The sequence below is a fragment of the Salvelinus alpinus genome, chromosome 9, assembly GCF_045679555.1.
Source record: "Salvelinus alpinus chromosome 9, SLU_Salpinus.1, whole genome shotgun sequence".
Taxonomy (NCBI): domain Eukaryota; kingdom Metazoa; phylum Chordata; class Actinopteri; order Salmoniformes; family Salmonidae; genus Salvelinus; species Salvelinus alpinus.
This window is the reverse complement of record NC_092094.1, coordinates 12,471,612-12,491,333: the sequence shown is the minus strand read 5'-3', so window position 1 is coordinate 12,491,333 and position 19,722 is coordinate 12,471,612. Positions and strand designations below refer to the sequence as shown.

Below are 19,722 nucleotides of genomic sequence, written 5' to 3'. Positions count from 1 at the left end.
GGTTCACATCCTTGAGCAAGGCCCTTAACCCACAACATGCTCTCCATCCAAGGCTGCTGCTTAAACCTGTGTTTGTATCAACTGTATGTGTGAGGTCTGCTGTTTGGGGTGGTTGAGAACGGAGCTGTAACTAATGGATATTCTGTTGTATTGTAAAGAAGTCAGCCAGAGTTTATGTGGGTCATCATTCAAGCAAAGAGATGCCTCCCTGGCCAGCTTTCCAAACTATGTTTGCATGTAATGAAAATAAATTCTCAAAACTATGCTGGAATTCATTTGTCCATTTTTTAATTGTTTATTAAATCATATTCTTAGCTCAAAATATTACTTTTTAATATTAGTAGCCACAATTAATACATGGCACCATGCCATGTATTTTGACCCATTCCTCCTGACAGAGCTGGTGTAACTGAGTCAGGTTTGTAGGCCTCCTTGCTCGCACACACTTTTTCCGTTCTGCCCACACATTTTCTATAGGATTGAGGTCAGGGATTTTTGATGGCCACTCCAATACCTTGACTTTGTTTTCCTTAAGCCATTTTGCCACAACTTTGCAATTATGTTTGGAGTCATTGTCAATGTGGAAGACCCATTTGCGACCAAGATTTAACTTCCTGACTGATCTCTTGAGATGTTACTTCAATATATCCACATCATTTTCCATCCACATCATTTTCCTTCCACATAATGCCATCTATTTTGTGAAGTGCACCAGTCCCTCCTGCAGCAAAGCACAACATGATGCTGCCACCCCCGTGCTTTACGGTTGGGATGGTGTTCTTCGGCTTGTAAGCATCCCCCATTTTCCTCCAAACATAACGATGGTCATTATGGCCAAACAGTTCTATTTTTGTTTCATCAGACCAGAGGACATTTCTCCAAAAAGTATGATCTTTGTCCCCATGTGCAGTTGCAAACCGTTGTCTGCCTTTTTTATGGCGGTTTTGGAGCTGTGGCTTCTTCCTTGTTGAGCGGCCTTTCAGGTTATGTCCAAATAGGACTCGTTTTACTGTAGATATAGATACTTTTATACCTGTTTCCTCCGGCATCTTCACAAGGTCCTTTGCTGTTGTTCTGGGATTAATTTGCACTTTTCGCACCAAAGTACATTCATCCCTAGGAGACAGAACGCATCTCCTTCCTGAGCGGTATGACGGCTGCGTGGTCCCATGGTGTTTATACTTGTGTACTATTGTTTGTACAGATGAACGTGGTACCTTCAGGTGTTTCGAAATTGCTCCCAAGGATGAACCAGACTTCTGGAAGTCAAAAAAAAAAATCTGAGGTCTTGGCTGATTTCTTTAGATTTTCCCATGATGTCAAGCAAAGAGGCACTGAGTTTGAAGGTAGGTCTTGAAATACATCCACAGGTGAACCTTCAATTGACTCAAATGATGTCAATTAGTTTATCAGAAGCTTCTAAAGCCATGACATAATTTTCTGTAATTTTCCAAGCTGTTTAAAGGCACAGTCAACTTAGTGTATGTAAACTTCTGACTCACTGGAATTGTGATACAGTGAATTATAAGTGAAATAATCTGTTTGTAAACAATTGTTGGAAGAATTACTTGTTTCATGCACACATAGATGTCCTAACCGACTTGCCAAAACTATAGTTTGTTGACAATACATTTGTGGAGTGGTTGAAAAACAAGTTTATATGACTCCAACCTAAGTGTATGTAAACTTCCGACTTCAACTGTATAAGTGATTGTCAGTTGGATATGCTTTCTGCAAGGTTTTGTATATCTTACATATCATATGAGTATCATTTTCTGACTCAAATAGGATCCTCTGAAGATTGCTCTGATGTCCAAAAGATTTCAGATCTACATTTTGTGACATACAATTTTTAAGTTGTATGTATTTGAAAATGTCTATGTTGGTCAGTCCAAAGTTGCTTTTTAATGTCATGGAAATAATTGTATTTCCTATTACCAAGTCATTTACAGTTTCTATGCCTTTAGTTTACCATGTGGGCCAATTCTCTGTGAATAAGGACAAGGGTTGTTCCATAGGGGTGTTTGGAGGGAGTGATATTGGTTCTTGTAGAATTTGTTTCATTTTCTTCCATATTGTTATAATGTTCTTAACTGTGAAGTTAATGTTCTTAGCGTTGTCCTTTTAAAATAGACACAAAAAGATTCTGGGGATGAGCATGCGCATCTTCAATATGTACCCATTGTTCCTCTTTAGTGAATTGAATCTGTCTCAAGTAAAAGCCTTGGGTGGCGAGTTGATCCAATTCCAAGTCTGGAAGGTTTATAACAGCCTCAGACTTAGAGTAAAAATAATAAAAACGTTTTATTCTATGAGTTTATTTGCCCATCTAGAGTCTGTTATGGCCGAGTATACTTTTCAAAGAATGTCTTCGGTGTGGTAATTGCTATTATTGAAAGAATATATAAAAACGTTGGGAGCTGTTCCATTCTAAAGAAGTTTATTCTACCTGTAAGATTTATGGGAAGATTGTTCCATTTCATTAGATCTGCTTTCATGTTGAGGAGTAATGGGATAAAGTTATCTTTATATATTTGTTGTTTGTTGTCACTTAAGTCTTTCTATTTTTGTTGTCCAATGATTGCTGATAGATCATGAGTTATTCTTTTATCTTTTTCCTATTGCCATCATTACATTTTTTCCCAAATACCTTTTAAATCTCAGTTTAAAGTATTCTGAAAATATTTTTAATATTAGTCAGGTATATCAGGGGATCGTTGGCTAATAAGTTCAGTTTATATTCATGTTTACCAATACTGATACCTGTTACGTGATTGCTTAATCAAAATGAATGCTTAATTCAATATGTAATACAAATCTCCAAATGTATTTTAGTTAGGTTTTTACAGCACTATTAAATGCTCCAGTGGTGGTAGTGGTTATTAAAGCGTTGGGCCAGTAACCGAAAGGTTGCTAGATCAAATCCACGAGCTGACAATGTAAACATCTGTTGTTCAACCCTTGAGCAAGCAATTAACCCACTGTTTCTAGGCTGTCATTGTAAATAAGAATTTGTTCTTAACTGACTTGCATAGTAAAAAAAAGTAGAGAACTTTACAGACCATGAGGGGTCTTGTTGCACTACAGTACATGACATGATAGGGGTCCAACTCTCCGGACACATTATTTCCAGGCACAGAGCCGAAATTGAAATGAATAATATTGAAAGTATACTTATAAAATTCCCCTCAATGTAAAGTTTAAGCTCAAATAATGCAACACATTCTTATAAAAATAAAGTTACTCTGCGGGACAAGGATTGTCCCAACTTTCAAGAATACCTGAGTTAATTTCCTGCAATTCTACACGTTTTGACATGAGGCTGAGAGAAAATGTTGCAGTTTTAAAGCTAATTTGCTGTAATTCTAAACATGTTTTTCATGACTTATAACATGTTCATATGCTATCTATGGGGCCCGAGCTCCGGGTGACCCCAAGCCACACCCTGCGGGGGCTGTGGGGGTGTGTGCTACGCCAGTGCTCCTAGTACGAGTGAGAACATGAAGTGTTTGTTGTCATTCAACGAGAGACGACTAGATTTCATCCAAATTGTTTCACTTGAGAAATACTGCACCAATAATCTAAGCTAGAGGTAAAATTGCACAACTACAACTTCCTCGGCAAAAAGGTCAAAATGTATGACCGATTTCTTGATTTATTTGACTATTTTGAGGAAGTGTTTCTGTCTCTGTTGTTGCTAGGGTGACCAAGCGGGACAAACAGCAGTAACATTTTTACACGTTTTACAACGAACGTCTTTAGGGTGTACGAGAGCACAGACGGTCGCTTTGCCTAGCAGAGTTCTGAGGACACATTAACTGTATGATGAAGCCCGAAAACACTGTGTCCTCTCCCCCTGGTCAGGCCACAGTAGAGTCCAGCATGCCTCAGGGCCTGACTTTCAGAGCTTGTGTGTGTGTTAGTAGTACACAGTATATATAACGCTGTCTCCTCTCTCTCTCCAGTAGAGTATCATGCCTCGGAGTCCTACATCCAGTGAGGAGGAGATGGCCCAGAGTTTCTCTGACGGCTCTGGAGGTTTTGAGACAGACAGCTCAAAGGAGGAGCCTGGCCATGGAGGACCTGGAGGGGAAAGGGCTAGCAGGAGGACAGACAGGAGGGCAGAGAGGGACAGGGCTGCCCGTAGGGAGTCACTGGAATTCTGTGTGGTCATCCCTGACCTGCAGCAGTCTGTGAGTACACACTTATCTCGTTGTACACTGTTTTCTTATCATACTGCAGGTGTATGCTACAATGTAAAAAATAATTTTATTGTTTCAACCAGTTATTATTAAGTAATTGGTTCCATAGCCTTTTTTTTGTTTACTCAACTTTTCGATCCAAATGTTACCTGAACCCAAAAAATATAGTTGGCCCAACTTAGATAAAACTTGAGAAAACTTAGGCAAAAATTCTGTCAATTTTAAATTATGTGTTTGCTTAACTCATATGTTTATTCAACCATAATTATTATTGTGTCATCTTACCTAAAAAAAAAGCTGTGGAACTAGTTATGCACACACACAGTTTTTAACATGCAATGTTTCCAACATACTTATTTAACCCACGTTGAGCATTTAAGCAGTAATTCATTTTCAACGTGTCCTCACAACCTCCTGGTCTCATGGCATTCCGATGTTCCTGCTATGTCTCAATTATCAGTTAATCTGACTAGTCTCTCATCATTGAGAGTCTAGTCACTTATTTCAGCAACAACAAAAAAAATCGGTATAGTTGTCTGTTGGTGGGGCATATAACTCTGTTTAAATGTTACTCCTTGATCACTATGATAAAAAACATTGTTTTTCTTGAGTGTATTTTTAACAGAGCTGAGATTTACTTTGAAGTGCAAAGTGTAGGAATACAGGTGAAATCAGTCATTGACACACACACGGTGACGTAGCAGGAAGACTGGAGTGCTGTGAACCAAGAGGTTGTGAGTTCAAATCCCAGGTGAGGACATATGAATTACTGTATAAATGAGCATGTGCAATGTGTATCAAATATGTATGCTGAAAACGTTGTATGTAAAAAGCACTCTAACTAGTTCAACAACCTTTTTAGGTGGATTAATTTATGAGACAATTTGAGCAAACATCATTTTAAGTTGACTGAATTTTTGCCTATGTTGATTAACTAAAATAAGGCTGTGGAACCAGTTACTTAATAATAATTAGTTGAAATAACTCAAAGTTTATAATTTTTTTTATTTTTTTTATTTTTTACAGTGGATCTAAATCCACTTTAAAGCTAAACCATAACTACCTTTCACCTTTCACTTTTCAACTGTGTGGTCGTCCCTGAACCTTTTTAAAAACATATTAGTCATTTAGCAGAAGCTCTTATCTAGAACGACATACACTCAGTGCATTCGGCTAAAATAGCTGCTGTCTGCAGAATCAGTGCTAGTGAGAGTAGATGAAAAGACAAGTACAATAGTCTGTACAATAGCTACAACATAGTTTACCCGATGCTTTGCTCTAGGCTCCAAAACCAGTAGTTCTACTGCACTGAAAATAATTGGGGTGCTGCGCGCTGGTTGGAATTATGACATAGTTGTTACTGCAGTTTGTTACTGCATTTTGCTTATGTGAAAGACTGTAAAGCAAAAAGCTGTAACAATTTTTTTGATCATAGCAATTGTGGAATATGTGGCATGTTTGCCCCAGCCTAGCAGCATAAAGTCAATGTGAAAGAGTGAGCTACAATAGCTATGCACTGTATGTTGTACAAGCTAAATGTCACACTGTTATCAGCCAAGCAGTTTGATAGACGTGAATGAGGGAGAAAAAAACAGCTATTGGAAATCGGTGGCGAGGTTATTCTGCCACAGAAATACATACTTGCTAGTTGAGAAGTGCTGCTGTTTTTAAATGCCTTATCACAAAAGAACATGCACCCTCAAATAAACCAATAACAAAAATGATTTTCTGGATAACAGGCGTAACGTTCTGCTATAATCCTTACTAATTGATTGAACTAATTCCAGTTATTGTTTTTTCCACCACTAATACTGTGTAGCGGGCACCTCTGCCAAACAACTTTATGAATATGAAATGTCCTGCTTCTGTAGAGGAAAGGCATAGCTAATTACTGAAACAGAATATTGCTAGGAGACATTTCCATGCTGTTTTATACTGTGATTCCTAATCTTTTCTACTGTAAATAAAAGCTTATTTATTCACAGACACTGGTAGCTTGGCAAGGAGACGTGAGCTATTGTTTCTCCATCTGTTAGCACCTGCTGCCAGAATGTTAAATCTGCATGTGTGTTTTGTGTTTGTTTGTTTTGGAGCAGAAATGTTTGTTTTAAACCCAACACTAAATGTGTTGTCTAATGTTTTGGAGCAGAAATGTTTGTTTTAAACCCAACACTAAATGTGTTGTCTAATGTTTTGGAGCAAAAGTGTATGTTTAAACTCCAGGTTTGATATGTTTGTATAATCTCTGAATGTTTTGTATTTGTGTTGCAGCAGAAATGTATGTGGTTTAAAACTAACACCACTGTGTGCAGAGATGGGCAGTATTTATGTTACATATATTTGAAATACATATTTGAATTACTTCTGAGTATTTTGTCATTTTAAATTACACCGGGTTGAACTATAACTCCAATCTATTTTGTATTTTCAAAATACTGTCATTTGTATTTTCAAAATACTTTTCCATTCAATGTTTTATAGCAGTTCAGATTTTGTGTCCCCCTTTCACCCTGCATTGGTATCAGAAGTCTGATAGCACTTATGGCATGATAGAGCGTCTGCTAAATGAACAAAATATAAATATATATGTAAAAATGTTGATAAATAATGTACTTGATACGGTTGTGAGATGAATGCACTAATTGTAAGTCGCTCTGGATAAGAATGTCTGCTAAATGAGTAAAATGTAAATGTAAAAACAAACAATTGCAAAGCATGCTGAGTATTATTCTAATGAGCTCTGCCCTGAAACAAGGCCAATAATAATACCCATTGTGCTTTGCAGTTAATTTTGGTTTGTTAATTTTCACATATACATTTACATGTTGATCATTTAGCAGACACTCTTATCCAGAGTGACTTGCTCAACTAAAGTAGATAAACAACAACATATTACAGGCATTTTTGTAACCGGTACTGAGAACATTGTTGCTATTCAGGTTGTCTACTTGCAAATGTCATTTTTTATTTTAAATACAAAATGCATGTATTTTGATTAAATACTTTACAGAATACAAGATTATTTTGATACATTCATCTTCATGGTATTTTGACATTTTTGGCTATCCCTGATTGTGTGTGTGTTTTGGAGCAGAAGTGTATGAGGTTTAAGCCCGAGGCCACAGTGTGGGTTGCTAAGCAGCAGATCCTGTGTACACTGACCCAGACTTTGAGGGACGTGCTGAACTACGGCCTCTTCCAGCCTGCTGTTGAGGGCCGAGAGTCCGGCTTCCTGGATGAGGAGTGTCCCCTTAAAGACTACCCCACTCCCACCAACACTAAGGGGATCCCCACTCTGGAGGTACAGGAACCATTCAGTTCTCCATCCACCAGGTCCAGCACTAACCCTAACCCACCGTACCCTAACCCTAACCCACCGTACCCTAACCCTAACCCTAACCCTAACCCACCGTACCTTAACCCTAACCCTCAGACTCCCCCACCCACCACCAGCAAAGTGATCCCCGGTGGTGCAGTAACAGTTCTGCTCCATAAGTCTGTATGCTCAAATCACTGATTTCTCCACAACACACAGTACCTTCGTCAGACTAGCACATTTTGATCCAAGAGTGGATCTTCGTCACGTCACAGAGAGGCATTCTTGGCTCAAAATGTTATACTAGCCTATAAAGTATGTGGTGGAGCAATCGTTTGTGCATCGCATGCCCTACTTCATTTCTCCAGTACTACTCCATCACGCAGGTCCAGTCCTCCCTCCTGTATTGTCAAACATACGTTACTGATTGCTCCAAAACATACCTTATTAGGCTAGCACGACGTTGCTGTGGATTGTGTGTGCAGGCCCTGTCTACTTCATTTGACATGCTGATGTATACCACCCAGGGCTGCTGTAGCCCACCCAGGGGTGCCGTATACCACCCAGGGCTGTTGTATACCACCCTGGGCTGCTGTAGCCCACCCCATCCTACAGAAGCAATTCTCCTGTTTGATCATTATCAAAGAATCTCATCTGGAAGAATTCAGCCACTTAATGAATGATCAAGGGACTGCATCACAATAACAAGTCTTTGTTTTCCAAACAGCTCAGCTGAATTGTGATGAGGCAGCATAGCTGGAAACTCCCTCTTGGCTCTCCCTGGCTCTGTTCTTTGTTCTATATCTCCTCAGTCAGGGGGGTCCCCTGGTATCGCTAGTACTTGACTGAAGTTTTAATTACGGCTGCCTGGGCGATCTTCTCCGGTAGTGGTACACCTTACTTAGTATTAAATATATAGATCATCATTAGCAGTGCTGCCAGATGAGTTGGTTGTGACTGGTTGTTTAATCAGGATCATTGGGAGATGACTAGAAGTGCCGTGTCGTTGACTATCATTAAATGTGAAGACTGTATATTATCAAATCAATTCTCTATGTGTAATTTAATTACGCGATTAAACTAATCATGTAACTTGAATTAACTAGGAAGTCGGGGCACCACGGGAACATGTTGTTTATAGAGTTTCAATTTCCCAAATATAACTCAAAACAGTCGCTTATTAATGAATTTGACCTCATCAGTCTCATTACTGAACATCGCAAACCCTTGGATATCTACACGAACCCTAGCATAGAATCATGAATCAGCGATATACAAATTGGCTTAATTATTTATTTACTAACTAACTTAATCAATAACAAAATTACATAAACACACACAAATAGTTCATACATTGGTTACTACATGATACAAAGAAAAATCCCCTAGCGGACGAAACCGATATGACGGCTTGGTAGACAAAGAGAAGGGGATAGGGACCAAGAGCGGGAAACTCATAGAGGATTACTACACTCATAGAAATGGCTAATACTTTGAACATGAACAACCGCTCATTCGAAAATAAATTGTAATTAACATATTTACGAGTGTCTGCCTTTGTTGTCCCTCTCAGCGATTGCCGGTCTGTCTGCTGGATGGAAATGTTCTTAGATCGGATGCTTTTACAAGACTAAAGTATTTAAACAGCTGCAGTCTGAATAATTGTTCTTTAGTTTGTAGATGGCTTTGCCATTTCAACGTGGGAATGATCTCCACGTTCTCTGCTCTTGTCATTTGGTAGAGTTGTACGTACATTCCACACTATTTAGATGTAAACCTCATAGTTGAGAAGTGTACACAACCAAATACACAGTAATATGTGTTTCCTGTCCTTCATGAGATCACCAAATGAAACACACTCGACATGACTGTCCCTTAAGTGTCCACGGACAATTCCCACATTCTCAAAAATATAAATATTGTTTAATTCTCCCATTTTGGGGATTAGGAGTTTTGGCAAGGAGAATGCCTTTGTTCTCCATAGGTTCTCTCCCGCCATACTGAGAGTTTCTACCAGGAATTTATGACCGTTGTAAAACCTGATGTGGGAGAGAAAGTGAGAGAGGGGGGAGCCACGATATACACCCAAAAGGGCTACGTCGTGACAGAAGTCATGACAAGGCTTACACTACATCATAATGTATTATAATTTTTGGGCTTTAAGTAAAGTGTTGCAGGAACTTTTCTTCTTCCATTTGCAGTTCCGTTACAAGAGCCGGGTCTATCAACAGCCCAATGTGAACGAGAAGCAGATCGCCAAAATCCACACGCAGGTGAGAAAAAATAAATGAAGGGCTTTATATTTATTTTTCGCTTCTTTCAGGTTGTACAATAGATTCATTATATTCATTTAAATGAATGTGAATATCAACGGCTGGTGTAAGTTGTTGTATTGGAATGGGTGGAAGCTATACCTTGGACAGTTATACCCTGTATCCGCCATTTCTGTAACCATGTTGAAAAGGTCAATGTGAAAAGGAAATGTCAAGGCCAGTAGAGTTATTACAGTCGTGTGGAAAAATATATTATTAAGGGAGCTTGTCTTTGATATATTCATTATATTATGAGTGAAAGAACATTTCAGGTCCTCTCCCTGTAATGCTGATAGAATTAATGCCCTATTAATCTACAAGCTGAATATAAAGTGTGAATTATTGAGTGTAGAATTTCCATGGGCTCACTATTCAGCAGGTACGTATTTAACATGATTCAGTATTTGATTGAGACAGACAGACAGCTGAGTCCAGGACAATTCCCATCAATGTCCTCCTTCTGGATCAAACAGGAATGCCATACTAAATCATTTACCCATCGAATTCCCTTCACGCTGTTTTCCCTGGTCTTTCAAGTTCACTGTGTGTGTGTGTGTGTGTGTGTGTGTGTGTGTGTGTGTGTGTGTGTGTGTGTGTGTGTGTGTGTGTGTGTGTGTGTGTGTGTGTGTGTGTGTGTGTGTGTGTGTGTGTGTGTGTGTGCGCGCACGCACGCAAGCCTGTGTGTGTGGTGTGTGTGTGTTGCAGTTCAAAGTGTAACTGCTTATACAGTATGTGCACTGGCTGGCGTAAGTCCCCCTGCAGTGTCTCTGTCCTGCCTGAAGGCTGCAGACAAGCCTCTCTCCCTCACTGCCTGCCGCTGTTCAGCTCAGCTCTGGGACCTGCTCTCTTAACTATTTATAAGTGGCCTCGAAAGCAGCATGTGTCCCTGGATCAGTCCTTGGGAAAGCACCATGAGAGGAACAGCAGTGGAGAGACCTGAGGAACCATCACGTGACACCCATACTGTACCAACCTCAAATCAAATCAAATGTTTTTTGTCCATCCGCCGAATACAACTGCTGTAGACTTTACCATGAAATACTTGCATACGAGCCCTTAACCAACAATGCAGAGTTAAAACATATAAATAAAATAGTAACAGAAGAGGAATAAAATCAAATACACAAGATTGGAGCTATATACAGGGAGTACCAGATCAATGTGGAGCTATATACAGGGAGTACCAGATCAATGTGGAGCTATATACAGGGAGTACCAGATCAATGTGGAGCTATATACAGGGAGTACCAGATCAATGTGGAGCTATATACAGGGAGTACCAGATCAATGTGGAGCTATATACAGGGAGTACCAGATCAATGTGGAGCTATATACAGGGAGTACCAGATCAATGTGGAGCTATATACAGGGAGTACCAGATCAATGTGGAGCTATATACAGGGAGTACCAGATCAATGTGGAGCTATATACAGGGAGTACCAGATCAATGTGGAGCTATATACAGGGAGTACCAGATCAATGTGGAGCTATATACAGGGAGTACCAGATCAATGTGGAGCTATATACAGGGAGTACCAGATCAATGTGGAGCTATATACAGGGAGTACCAGTACCAGATCAATGTGGAGCTATATACAGGGAGTACCAGTACCAGATCAATGTGGAGCTATATACAGGGAGTACCAGATCAATGTGGAGCTATATACAGGGAGTACCAGTACCAGATCAATGTGGAGCTATATACAGGGAGTACCAGTACCAGATCAATGTGGAGCTATATACAGGGAGTACCAGATCAATGTGGAGCTATATACAGGGAGTACCAGATCAATCTGGAGCTATATACAGGGAGTACCAGATCAATGTGGAGCTATATACAGGGAGTAACAGTACCAGATCAATGTGGAGCTATATACAGGGAGTACCAGTACCAGATCAATGTGGAGCTATATACAGGGAGTACCAGATCAATGTGGAGCTATATACAGGGAGTACCAGATCAATGTGGAGCTATATACAGGGAGTACCAGTACCAGATCAATATGGAGCTATATACAGGGAGTACCAGTACCAGATCAATATAGAGCTATATACAGGGAGTACCAGATCAATGTGGAGCTATATACAGGGAGTACCAGTACCAGATCAATGTGGAGCTATACAGGAAGTACCCGTACCAGATCGATGTGGAGCTATATACAGGCAGTACCAGATCAATGTGGAGCTATATACAGGGAGTACCAGATCAATGTGGAGCTATATACAGGGAGTACCAGATCAATCTGGAGCTATATTCAGGGAGTACCAGTACCAGATCAATGTGGAGCTATACAGGAAGTACCAGTACCAGATCAATGTGGAGCTATATACAGGCAGTACCAGTACCAGATCAATATGGAGCTATATACAGGGAATACCAGTACCAGATCAATATAGAGCTATATACAGGGAGTACCAGTACCAGATCAATGTGGAGCTATATACAAGGGAGTACCAGTACCAGATCAATGTGCAGAGGTACGAGGTATTTGAGGTAGATATGTAGATGAAGGCAGGGTAAAGTGACTAGGCATCAGGATAGATAATAATAAGGCATTTAAGGTAGATATTTACATAAAGGTAGGGTAAAGTGACTAGGCATCGAGATAGATAATAATAAGGTATTTGAGGTAGATACAGTGGCTTTGCGAAAGTATTCACCCCCTTGGCATTTTACCTATTTTGTTGCCTTACAACCTGGAATTAAAATTGATTGTTTTAAATTAAAAATCCTAGTTATGACGTCATGACAAATGAGCTGTTATGGAATAGGTTATCATTTGGGACTCAGCCATGCAAAAACCAACCCCTTATACCCCAAAATAAAGACAGTGATTACAGGAGCATGTTTAAATATGGAAGAGGAGTAGTGGGTTGAGGGACAGTGGCTTTAACCCACCTTGGCATTTTTCCTATTTTGTTGCCTTACAACCTGGAATTAAAATACAATTTTGGGGGGTTTGTATCATTTGATTTACCACTTTGATGATGCAAAATATTTTTTTTTGTGAAACAAACAAGAATTAAGACAAAAAAACGGAAAACTTGAGCGTACATAACTATTTACCTCCCCAAATTCAATACTTTGTAGAGCCACCTCTTGCAGCAATTACAGCTGCAAGTCTCTGTGGGGGTATGTCTCTATAAGCTTGGCACATCTAGCCACTTGGATTTTTGCCCATTCTTCAAGGCAAAACTGCTCCAGCTCCTTCAAGATGGATGGGTTCCGCTGATGTACAGCAATCTTTAAGTCATACCACAGATTCTCAATTGGATTGAGGTCTGGGCTTTGACTAGGCCATTCCAAGACATTTAAATGTTTCCCCTTAAACCACTCAAGTGTTGCTTTAGCAGTATGCTTAGAGTCATTGTCCTGCTGGAAGGTGGACCTCCGTCCCAGTCTCAAATCTCTGGAAGATTGAAACAGGTTTCCCTCAAGAATTTCCCTGTATTTAGCACCATCCATCATTCCTTCAATTGTGACCAGTTTCCCAGTCCCTGCCGATGAAAAACATCCCCACAGCATGATGCTGCCACCACCATGCTTCACTGTGGGGATGGTGTTCTCAGGGTGATGGGAGGTGTTGGGTTTGCGCCCATGATGGCCAAAAAGCTCAATTTTAGACTCATCTGACCAGAGTACCTTCTTCCATATGTTTGGGGAGTCTCCTACATGCTTTTTGGCAAACACCAAACGTGTTTGCTTATTCTTTTCTCTAAACAATGGCTTTTTTCTGGCCACACTTCAGTAAAGCCCAGCTCTGTGGAGTGTACGGCTTAAAGTGGTCTTATGGACAGATACTCCAATCTCCTCTGTGGAGCTTTGCAACTCCTTCAGGGTTATCTTTGGTCTCTTTGTTGCCTCTCCGATTAATGTCCTTCTTGCCTGGTCTGTGAGGTTTGGTGGGTGGCCCTTCTTGGCAGGTTTGTTGTGGTGTCATATTCTTTCCATTTTTTAATATTGGATTTAATGGTGCTCCGTGGGATGTTTAATGATAGGGATGATATTTTTTATAACCCAACCCTGATCTGTTTGTAGAGCTCCTTTTGCAAGGCATTGTATGTACATGAAGGCAGGGTAAAGTGACTAGGCATCAGGGTAGATAACAATAGTTGTAAAATAAAGACCATGTAGCAGCAGCATATGATGAGTGTACATGTGTGCGTGTGTAAATGTTTATGTATCTGTGTTTGTGTTGTGTCGATCTGCATGTGTGTGTTATGTGTGTTTGTGTGCGTATGTAGTATGCATGTATGTGAATATGTGTGGGGTTTGTGTGGGAGTGTCAATGTGTGTGAGTGAGTGTTTATATGGTTTAGATATATAGTCTAGTGAGTGTGTATAATGTCAGTGCAAGATAGAGTCAGTGCAAATAGTTTGGGTACCATTAATTGACTATTTAGCAGTTTGGCTATTTAGCAGACTTATGGCTTGGGAGCAGAAGCTGTCTCGGAGCCTGTTGGTCCGAGAGCAGATGCTTCGGTACCATTTGCCTCAGCAGTCATCTGTCACTTACACATCCCTCCCTCCCTCCTTCCCTCTCTCTGTTTTCTCTCAATTCAATTCAATTAAATTCAAGGGGCTTTATTGGCATGGGAAACATACGTTAACATTGCCAAAGCAAGTGAAGTAGATATTATAAAAAAAGTGAAATAAACAATATAAATGAACCGTAAACATTACACTCACAGAAGTTCCATATGAATAAAGACATTACAAATATCATATTATGTATATATAAAGTGTTGTAACGATGTGCAAATGGTTAAAGAACAAAAGGGAAAATAAATAAAAATAAATATAGGTTGTATTTACAATGGAGTTTGTTCTTCACTGGTTGCTCTTTTCTTGTGGCAACAGGTCACAAATATTGCTGCTGTGATGGCACACTGGTATTTCACTCAGTAGTTATGGGAGTTTATCAAAATCGGGTTTGTTTACAAATTCTTTGTGGATCTGTGTAATCTGAGGAAAATATGTGTCTCTAATATGGTTATACATTTGGCATGAGGCTAGGAAGTGCAGCTCAGTGCAGCTCTATTATGGTCATACTGTCACGTCTGCTCCTGCTCTTCCCTCCCCGCTGCCCTGCATCACGCATTCCTGCCGTCAATTACGCACACCTGCATTCCCTTGTCACGCACTTCAGCAATATTGGACTCACCTGGACTCCCTTATCATCTGTTTATTACCTCCCCTATATTTGTCAGTTTCCCTGCTCTGTTCCCTGCTGATGCATTGATTGTTTTTGTCTTTGTTTTCTTGTATGCTGACGCTGTTCCTGTCTCGTTACATGTCCGTTCCTTATTAAATGTTTGACTCCCCGTACCTGCTTCGTCTCTCCAGCGTCATGATATGTGACAGAATGCAGAAGCCAACACACGAAGCATCGGGGAGTACTGGCGTTCCAGTTTGTATGGTGGCATCGGCTCTGGGTCGCCACCGATGGAACTGGGGGTGCCTAGCCAGCTCGTTGGGCTTTCACGCCCTGGCTGGCTTCGAGAGGTTTCCTTGCCTCGGTTGGCTCGGCGGCTTTCCATCCCACGTCACTCTCCACCGGATCATCAGGCTCCCTCGCTGCAGCAGGATCAACAGGCATCTTGCCTCAGTCAGATTGTCTGGCTTCCATGCCTCAGCCGGCTCTCCAGGCTCTCACTCTCCTGCCGGTTCGTTGGGCTCCCACTCCCCAACCGGCTTGCCTAGCGCCCATGTCTAGGCCGGTTCGCCCAGGTGGGACGCCAGGTGGCGCCCCAAGAGGGAAGGCAGGTGTGCGTAATTGATGGCAGGAATGCGTGATGCAGGGCAGCCTGGCGCCCTCAAGTGCCGGGGGGGGGGAGAGCGGGAGCAGACGTGACAGTACCCACCGGACTTATCATCTGTTTATTACCTCCCCTATATTTGTCAGTTTCCCTGCTCTGTTCCCTGCTGATGCATTGATTGTTTTTTGTCTTTGTTTTCCTGTATGCTGATGCTGTTCCTGTCTCGTTCCATGTCCGTTCCTTATTAAATGTGTGACTCCCCGTACCTGCTTCGTCTCTCCAGCGTCATCACGTGACACATACATTTGGCAGGAGGCCTCTCTCTCTCTCTGATCTGATCTGATCTCTCTCTGTCTCTGTCTCTGATCTGATTGAATCTGTCTCTCTCTCATAGCTTGTCTTCTCTTGAGAGCCAGGTCTGCCAATGGCATCCTCTATCAATATCAAGGCCATGCTCACTGAGTCTGTACATAGTCAAAGCTTTCCTTAATTTTGGGTCAGTCACAGTGGTCTGGTATTCTGCCTCTGTGTACTCTCTGCTTAGGGCCAAATAACATTCCAGTTTGCTCAGTTTTTTTGTTGATTCTTTACAATGCTTCAAGTAATTATGTTTTTGTTTTCTCATGATTTGGTTGGGTCTAATTGTGTTGCTGTCTTGGGTCTCTGTGTTGTCTGTTTGTGTTTGTGAACAGAGTCCCTGTACCAGCTGGCTGAGGATAATTTTCTCCAGGTTCACCTCTCTGTAGTTGAGGGCTTAGTTATTATTCAGATTCAGATTGTTTAATAGTCATATGAACAGGGTTTCAGGTGTGATTGTAGGTTACAGTGAAACTCTTAGGCTCTGAGCTCCAACATGCTCCAACATGCTCCAACATGCTCCAACATGCTCCAAGTGAAATAAAATAATGAAAATGGTAATAAAAAACAACAATAGAAATAACACTGTATAATAATAACAACTGTGGCAGTGATTAATAAATAGTGAAATAAAAAGAGTACAAATTATTATTTAAAAAATCTATAATATACATATTATCAACTGCAACAGTGATGAATGAGTAAAAGTATATTGAGGGGGGGTCCATAGGGGATGAATCAGGTAAGGTAAGTGTCTGTTGAGGGGGTGTGGGGGTGTCCATAGGGGGAGCGGCAGGGGAGAGGGGGGAGCAGATAGCTGACTAGTGGTGGCTATTCAGCAGCCTGGTGGTCTGAAGGTAGAAACTATTGGCCAGTCTTTCAGTTTTTTGCCATGATGCTCCTGTACTGCCTGCGTCTGAGTGACTGAAGCGGGGAGAACAGGGCATGGCTTGGGTGGCTAGGGTCCCTGATGATCTTCTTGGGCTTCCTGTGACACCTGTTGTTGTAGGTGTTCTGTAGTGTAGGAAGTGTGCACCCAATGGTGCGTTTGGCTGCACGTGTCCCCCTCTGAAGAGCCTTGCGGTCCATGGCGCGATACAGCCTGACAGTATGCTCTCGATGGTGCTCCTTTAGAACACTGTGAGGGGCCCTCTAGGACAGGCCAAATTTATTCAGCATCTTGAGGTTGAAGAGTCGCTGTCATGCCTTCTTCACTACGGTGTCCTTGTGGCTAGACCATTTCAGCTTCTCTGAGAAGTGTACGGCGAGGAATTTGAAATTATTGACCGTCTCAACTGCAGCCCTGTTGACGAGGATGGGGATGTGTCAAGCCTGGTTCCTCCTGAAGTCCACAATCAGCTCCTTTGATTTGCTAACATTGTGAGAGAGGTTGTTTACCTGGTACCACAACGTCAGAGTGCCTACCTCCTCCCTGTAGGCTGTCTCGTCATTGTTGGTGATCAGGCCTTCTACTGTTGTGTCATCAGCAAACTAATGAGGGAGTTGGAACTGTGTGAGGGCACAGGGAATACAGGAGGGGACTGAGGACGCATCCTTGTGGGGTCCCTGTGTTGAGGATCAGTGTCGAGGAGGTAATGTTGCCTAACTTCACCACCTGAGGGTCGGCCCGTCAGGAAATCCAGGACCCGGTGGCATAGGGAGGAGTTCAGACCTAGGGCAGTGAGCTTTGTAATGAGCTGATAGGACACTATGGTATTGAAGGCTGAGCTGTTGTCGATGAACAGCATCCTCACATATGCATTCCTTCTGTCCAGGTGGGTAAGAGCAGTGTGCAGTGCAATGGCGATTGCATCGTCCGTGGATCTGTCAGGGCGTTAGGCGAATTGTAGAGGGTCAAGGGTGTCAGGAGGGAGGAGGTGACATGGTCTTTGACTAGCCTCTCGAAGCACTTCATTATGACGGAAGTGAGTTCAGTTACTTTGCCTTTCCTGGGTACAAGGAGGATGGTGGACATGTTGAAGCAGGTAGAGAGGCCTGAGCTAGGGAGAGAAGGTTGGAAGGTTGGAGAATCGCTTCTTTTTAGGTGGTTGTAGAATTGAATTGCTATTTTCTGGATTTTTATAATTATCGGGAATCATCCTTATTCTGATCTGCATGCGTTTTTTTGGTGTTTTACCTTGTACACAGAGGATGTTTTTGTAGAATTCTGCATGCACTCTCAATTTGATGTTTGACCCATTTTGTGAATTCTTGGTTGGTGAGTGGACGCTAGACCTCACAACCATAGAGGGCAATGGGTTCTATAACTGATTTAAGTATTTTTTGGATGTCAAAAGTTATGTTCCTTTTCATGGCATAGAAGGCCCTTCTTGCCTTGACTCTAAGATCGTTCACAGCTTTGTGGAAGTTACCTGTGGTGCTGATGTTTAGGCCAAGGTAGGTATAGTTTTTTGTGTGCCCTAGGGCAACAGTGTCTAGGTGGAATTTGTATTTATGGTCCTTGCAACTGGACATTTTTTGGAAAACTATTATTTTTGTCATACTGAGATTTACTGTCTGGGCCCAGGTCTGACAGAATCTGTGCAGAAGATCTAGGTGCTGCTGTAGGCCCTCCTTGGTTGGGGACAGAAGCACAAGATCATCAGCAAATAGTAGACATTTGACTTCAGATTGTAGTAGGGTGAGGCCGGGTGCTGCAGACTGTTCTAGTGCCCTCGCCAATTCGTTGATATATATGTTGAAGAGGGTGGAGCTTAAGCTGAATCCCTGTCTCACCCCATTGCCCTGTGGAAAGAAATGTGTGTTTTTTGCCAATTTTAACCACACACTTGTTGTTTGTGTACATGGATTTTATATTGGCGTAAGTTTTTCCCCCAAAGCTGCTTTCCATCAATTTGTATTGCTGACCCTCATGCCAAATTCAGTCAAAAGCTTTTTTGAAATCAGCAAATAATGAGAAGTCTTCGTTTTGGTTTGTTTGTTTGTTTGTCAATTAGGGTGTGCAGGGTGAATATGTGGTCTGTTGTACAGTAATTTGTCAAAAAGACAATTTGACATTTGCTCAGTACATTGTTTTCACTGAGGACAACCTTGCTGATTTTCCCAAGGTTGCTGCTGACACATATCCCACAATAGTTATCTGGGTCAAATATTTCTCCACTTTTGTGGACATTTAGGATACATCAACACCACAGGCCTTTTTGTGTTGGCGAGTTTGTATTTTGTCCTGTAGTTCATTCAATGTAATTGGAGAATCCAGTGGGTTCTTGTAGTCTTTAATAGCTGACTCTAAGATTTGTAATTGATCATGTATATGTCTCTCTCTCTCTCTCTCTCTCTCTCTCTCTCTCTCTCTCTCTCTCTCTCTCTCTCTCTCTCTCTCTCTCTCTCTCTCTCTCTCTCTCTCTCTCTCTCTCTCTCTCTCTCTCTCGCTCTCTCTCTCTCGCTTTCTTCTCTCTTTCTCGTTCTCATTTTGTTTCTTTCTCTCTTTCTCGTTCTCATTTTTCTCTCTCTCTCTCTCTCTCTCTCTCTCTCTCTCTCTCTCTCTCTCTCTCTCTCTCTCTCTCTCTCTCTCTCTCTCTCTCTCTCTCTCTCTCTCTCTCTCTCTCTCTCTCTGTCTCTCTCTCTCTCTCTCTTTCTCGTTCTCATTCTCTCTCTCTCTCTCTCTCTCTCTCTCTCTCTCTCTCTCTCTCTCTCTCTCTCTCTCTCTCTCTCTCTCTCTCTCTCTCTCTCTCTCTCTCTCTCTCTCTCTCTCTCTCTCTCTCTCTCTCGCTCTCTCTCTCTCGCTTTCTTTCTCTCTTTCTCGTTCTCATTT

At 41.5% G+C, this 19,722-nt stretch overlaps 1 protein-coding gene across 1 annotated transcript in view; it reads left to right on the top strand.

Moving 5' to 3' along the window:
• The window catches only part of LOC139584323 (SH3 and multiple ankyrin repeat domains protein 2-like), a 190,660-nt gene that overhangs the window by 26,460 nt on the left and 144,478 nt on the right, over positions 1 to 19,722 (top strand). Inside the window, exons 3-5 of the mRNA XM_071416020.1 lie at positions 3,966 to 4,193; positions 7,297 to 7,503; positions 9,720 to 9,791. Of these exons, the coding sequence (XP_071272121.1) occupies positions 3,975 to 4,193; positions 7,297 to 7,503; positions 9,720 to 9,791 (498 nt within the window). The 5' untranslated portion in view covers positions 3,966 to 3,974. The remainder of the gene's footprint in view (positions 1 to 3,965; positions 4,194 to 7,296; positions 7,504 to 9,719; positions 9,792 to 19,722) is intronic.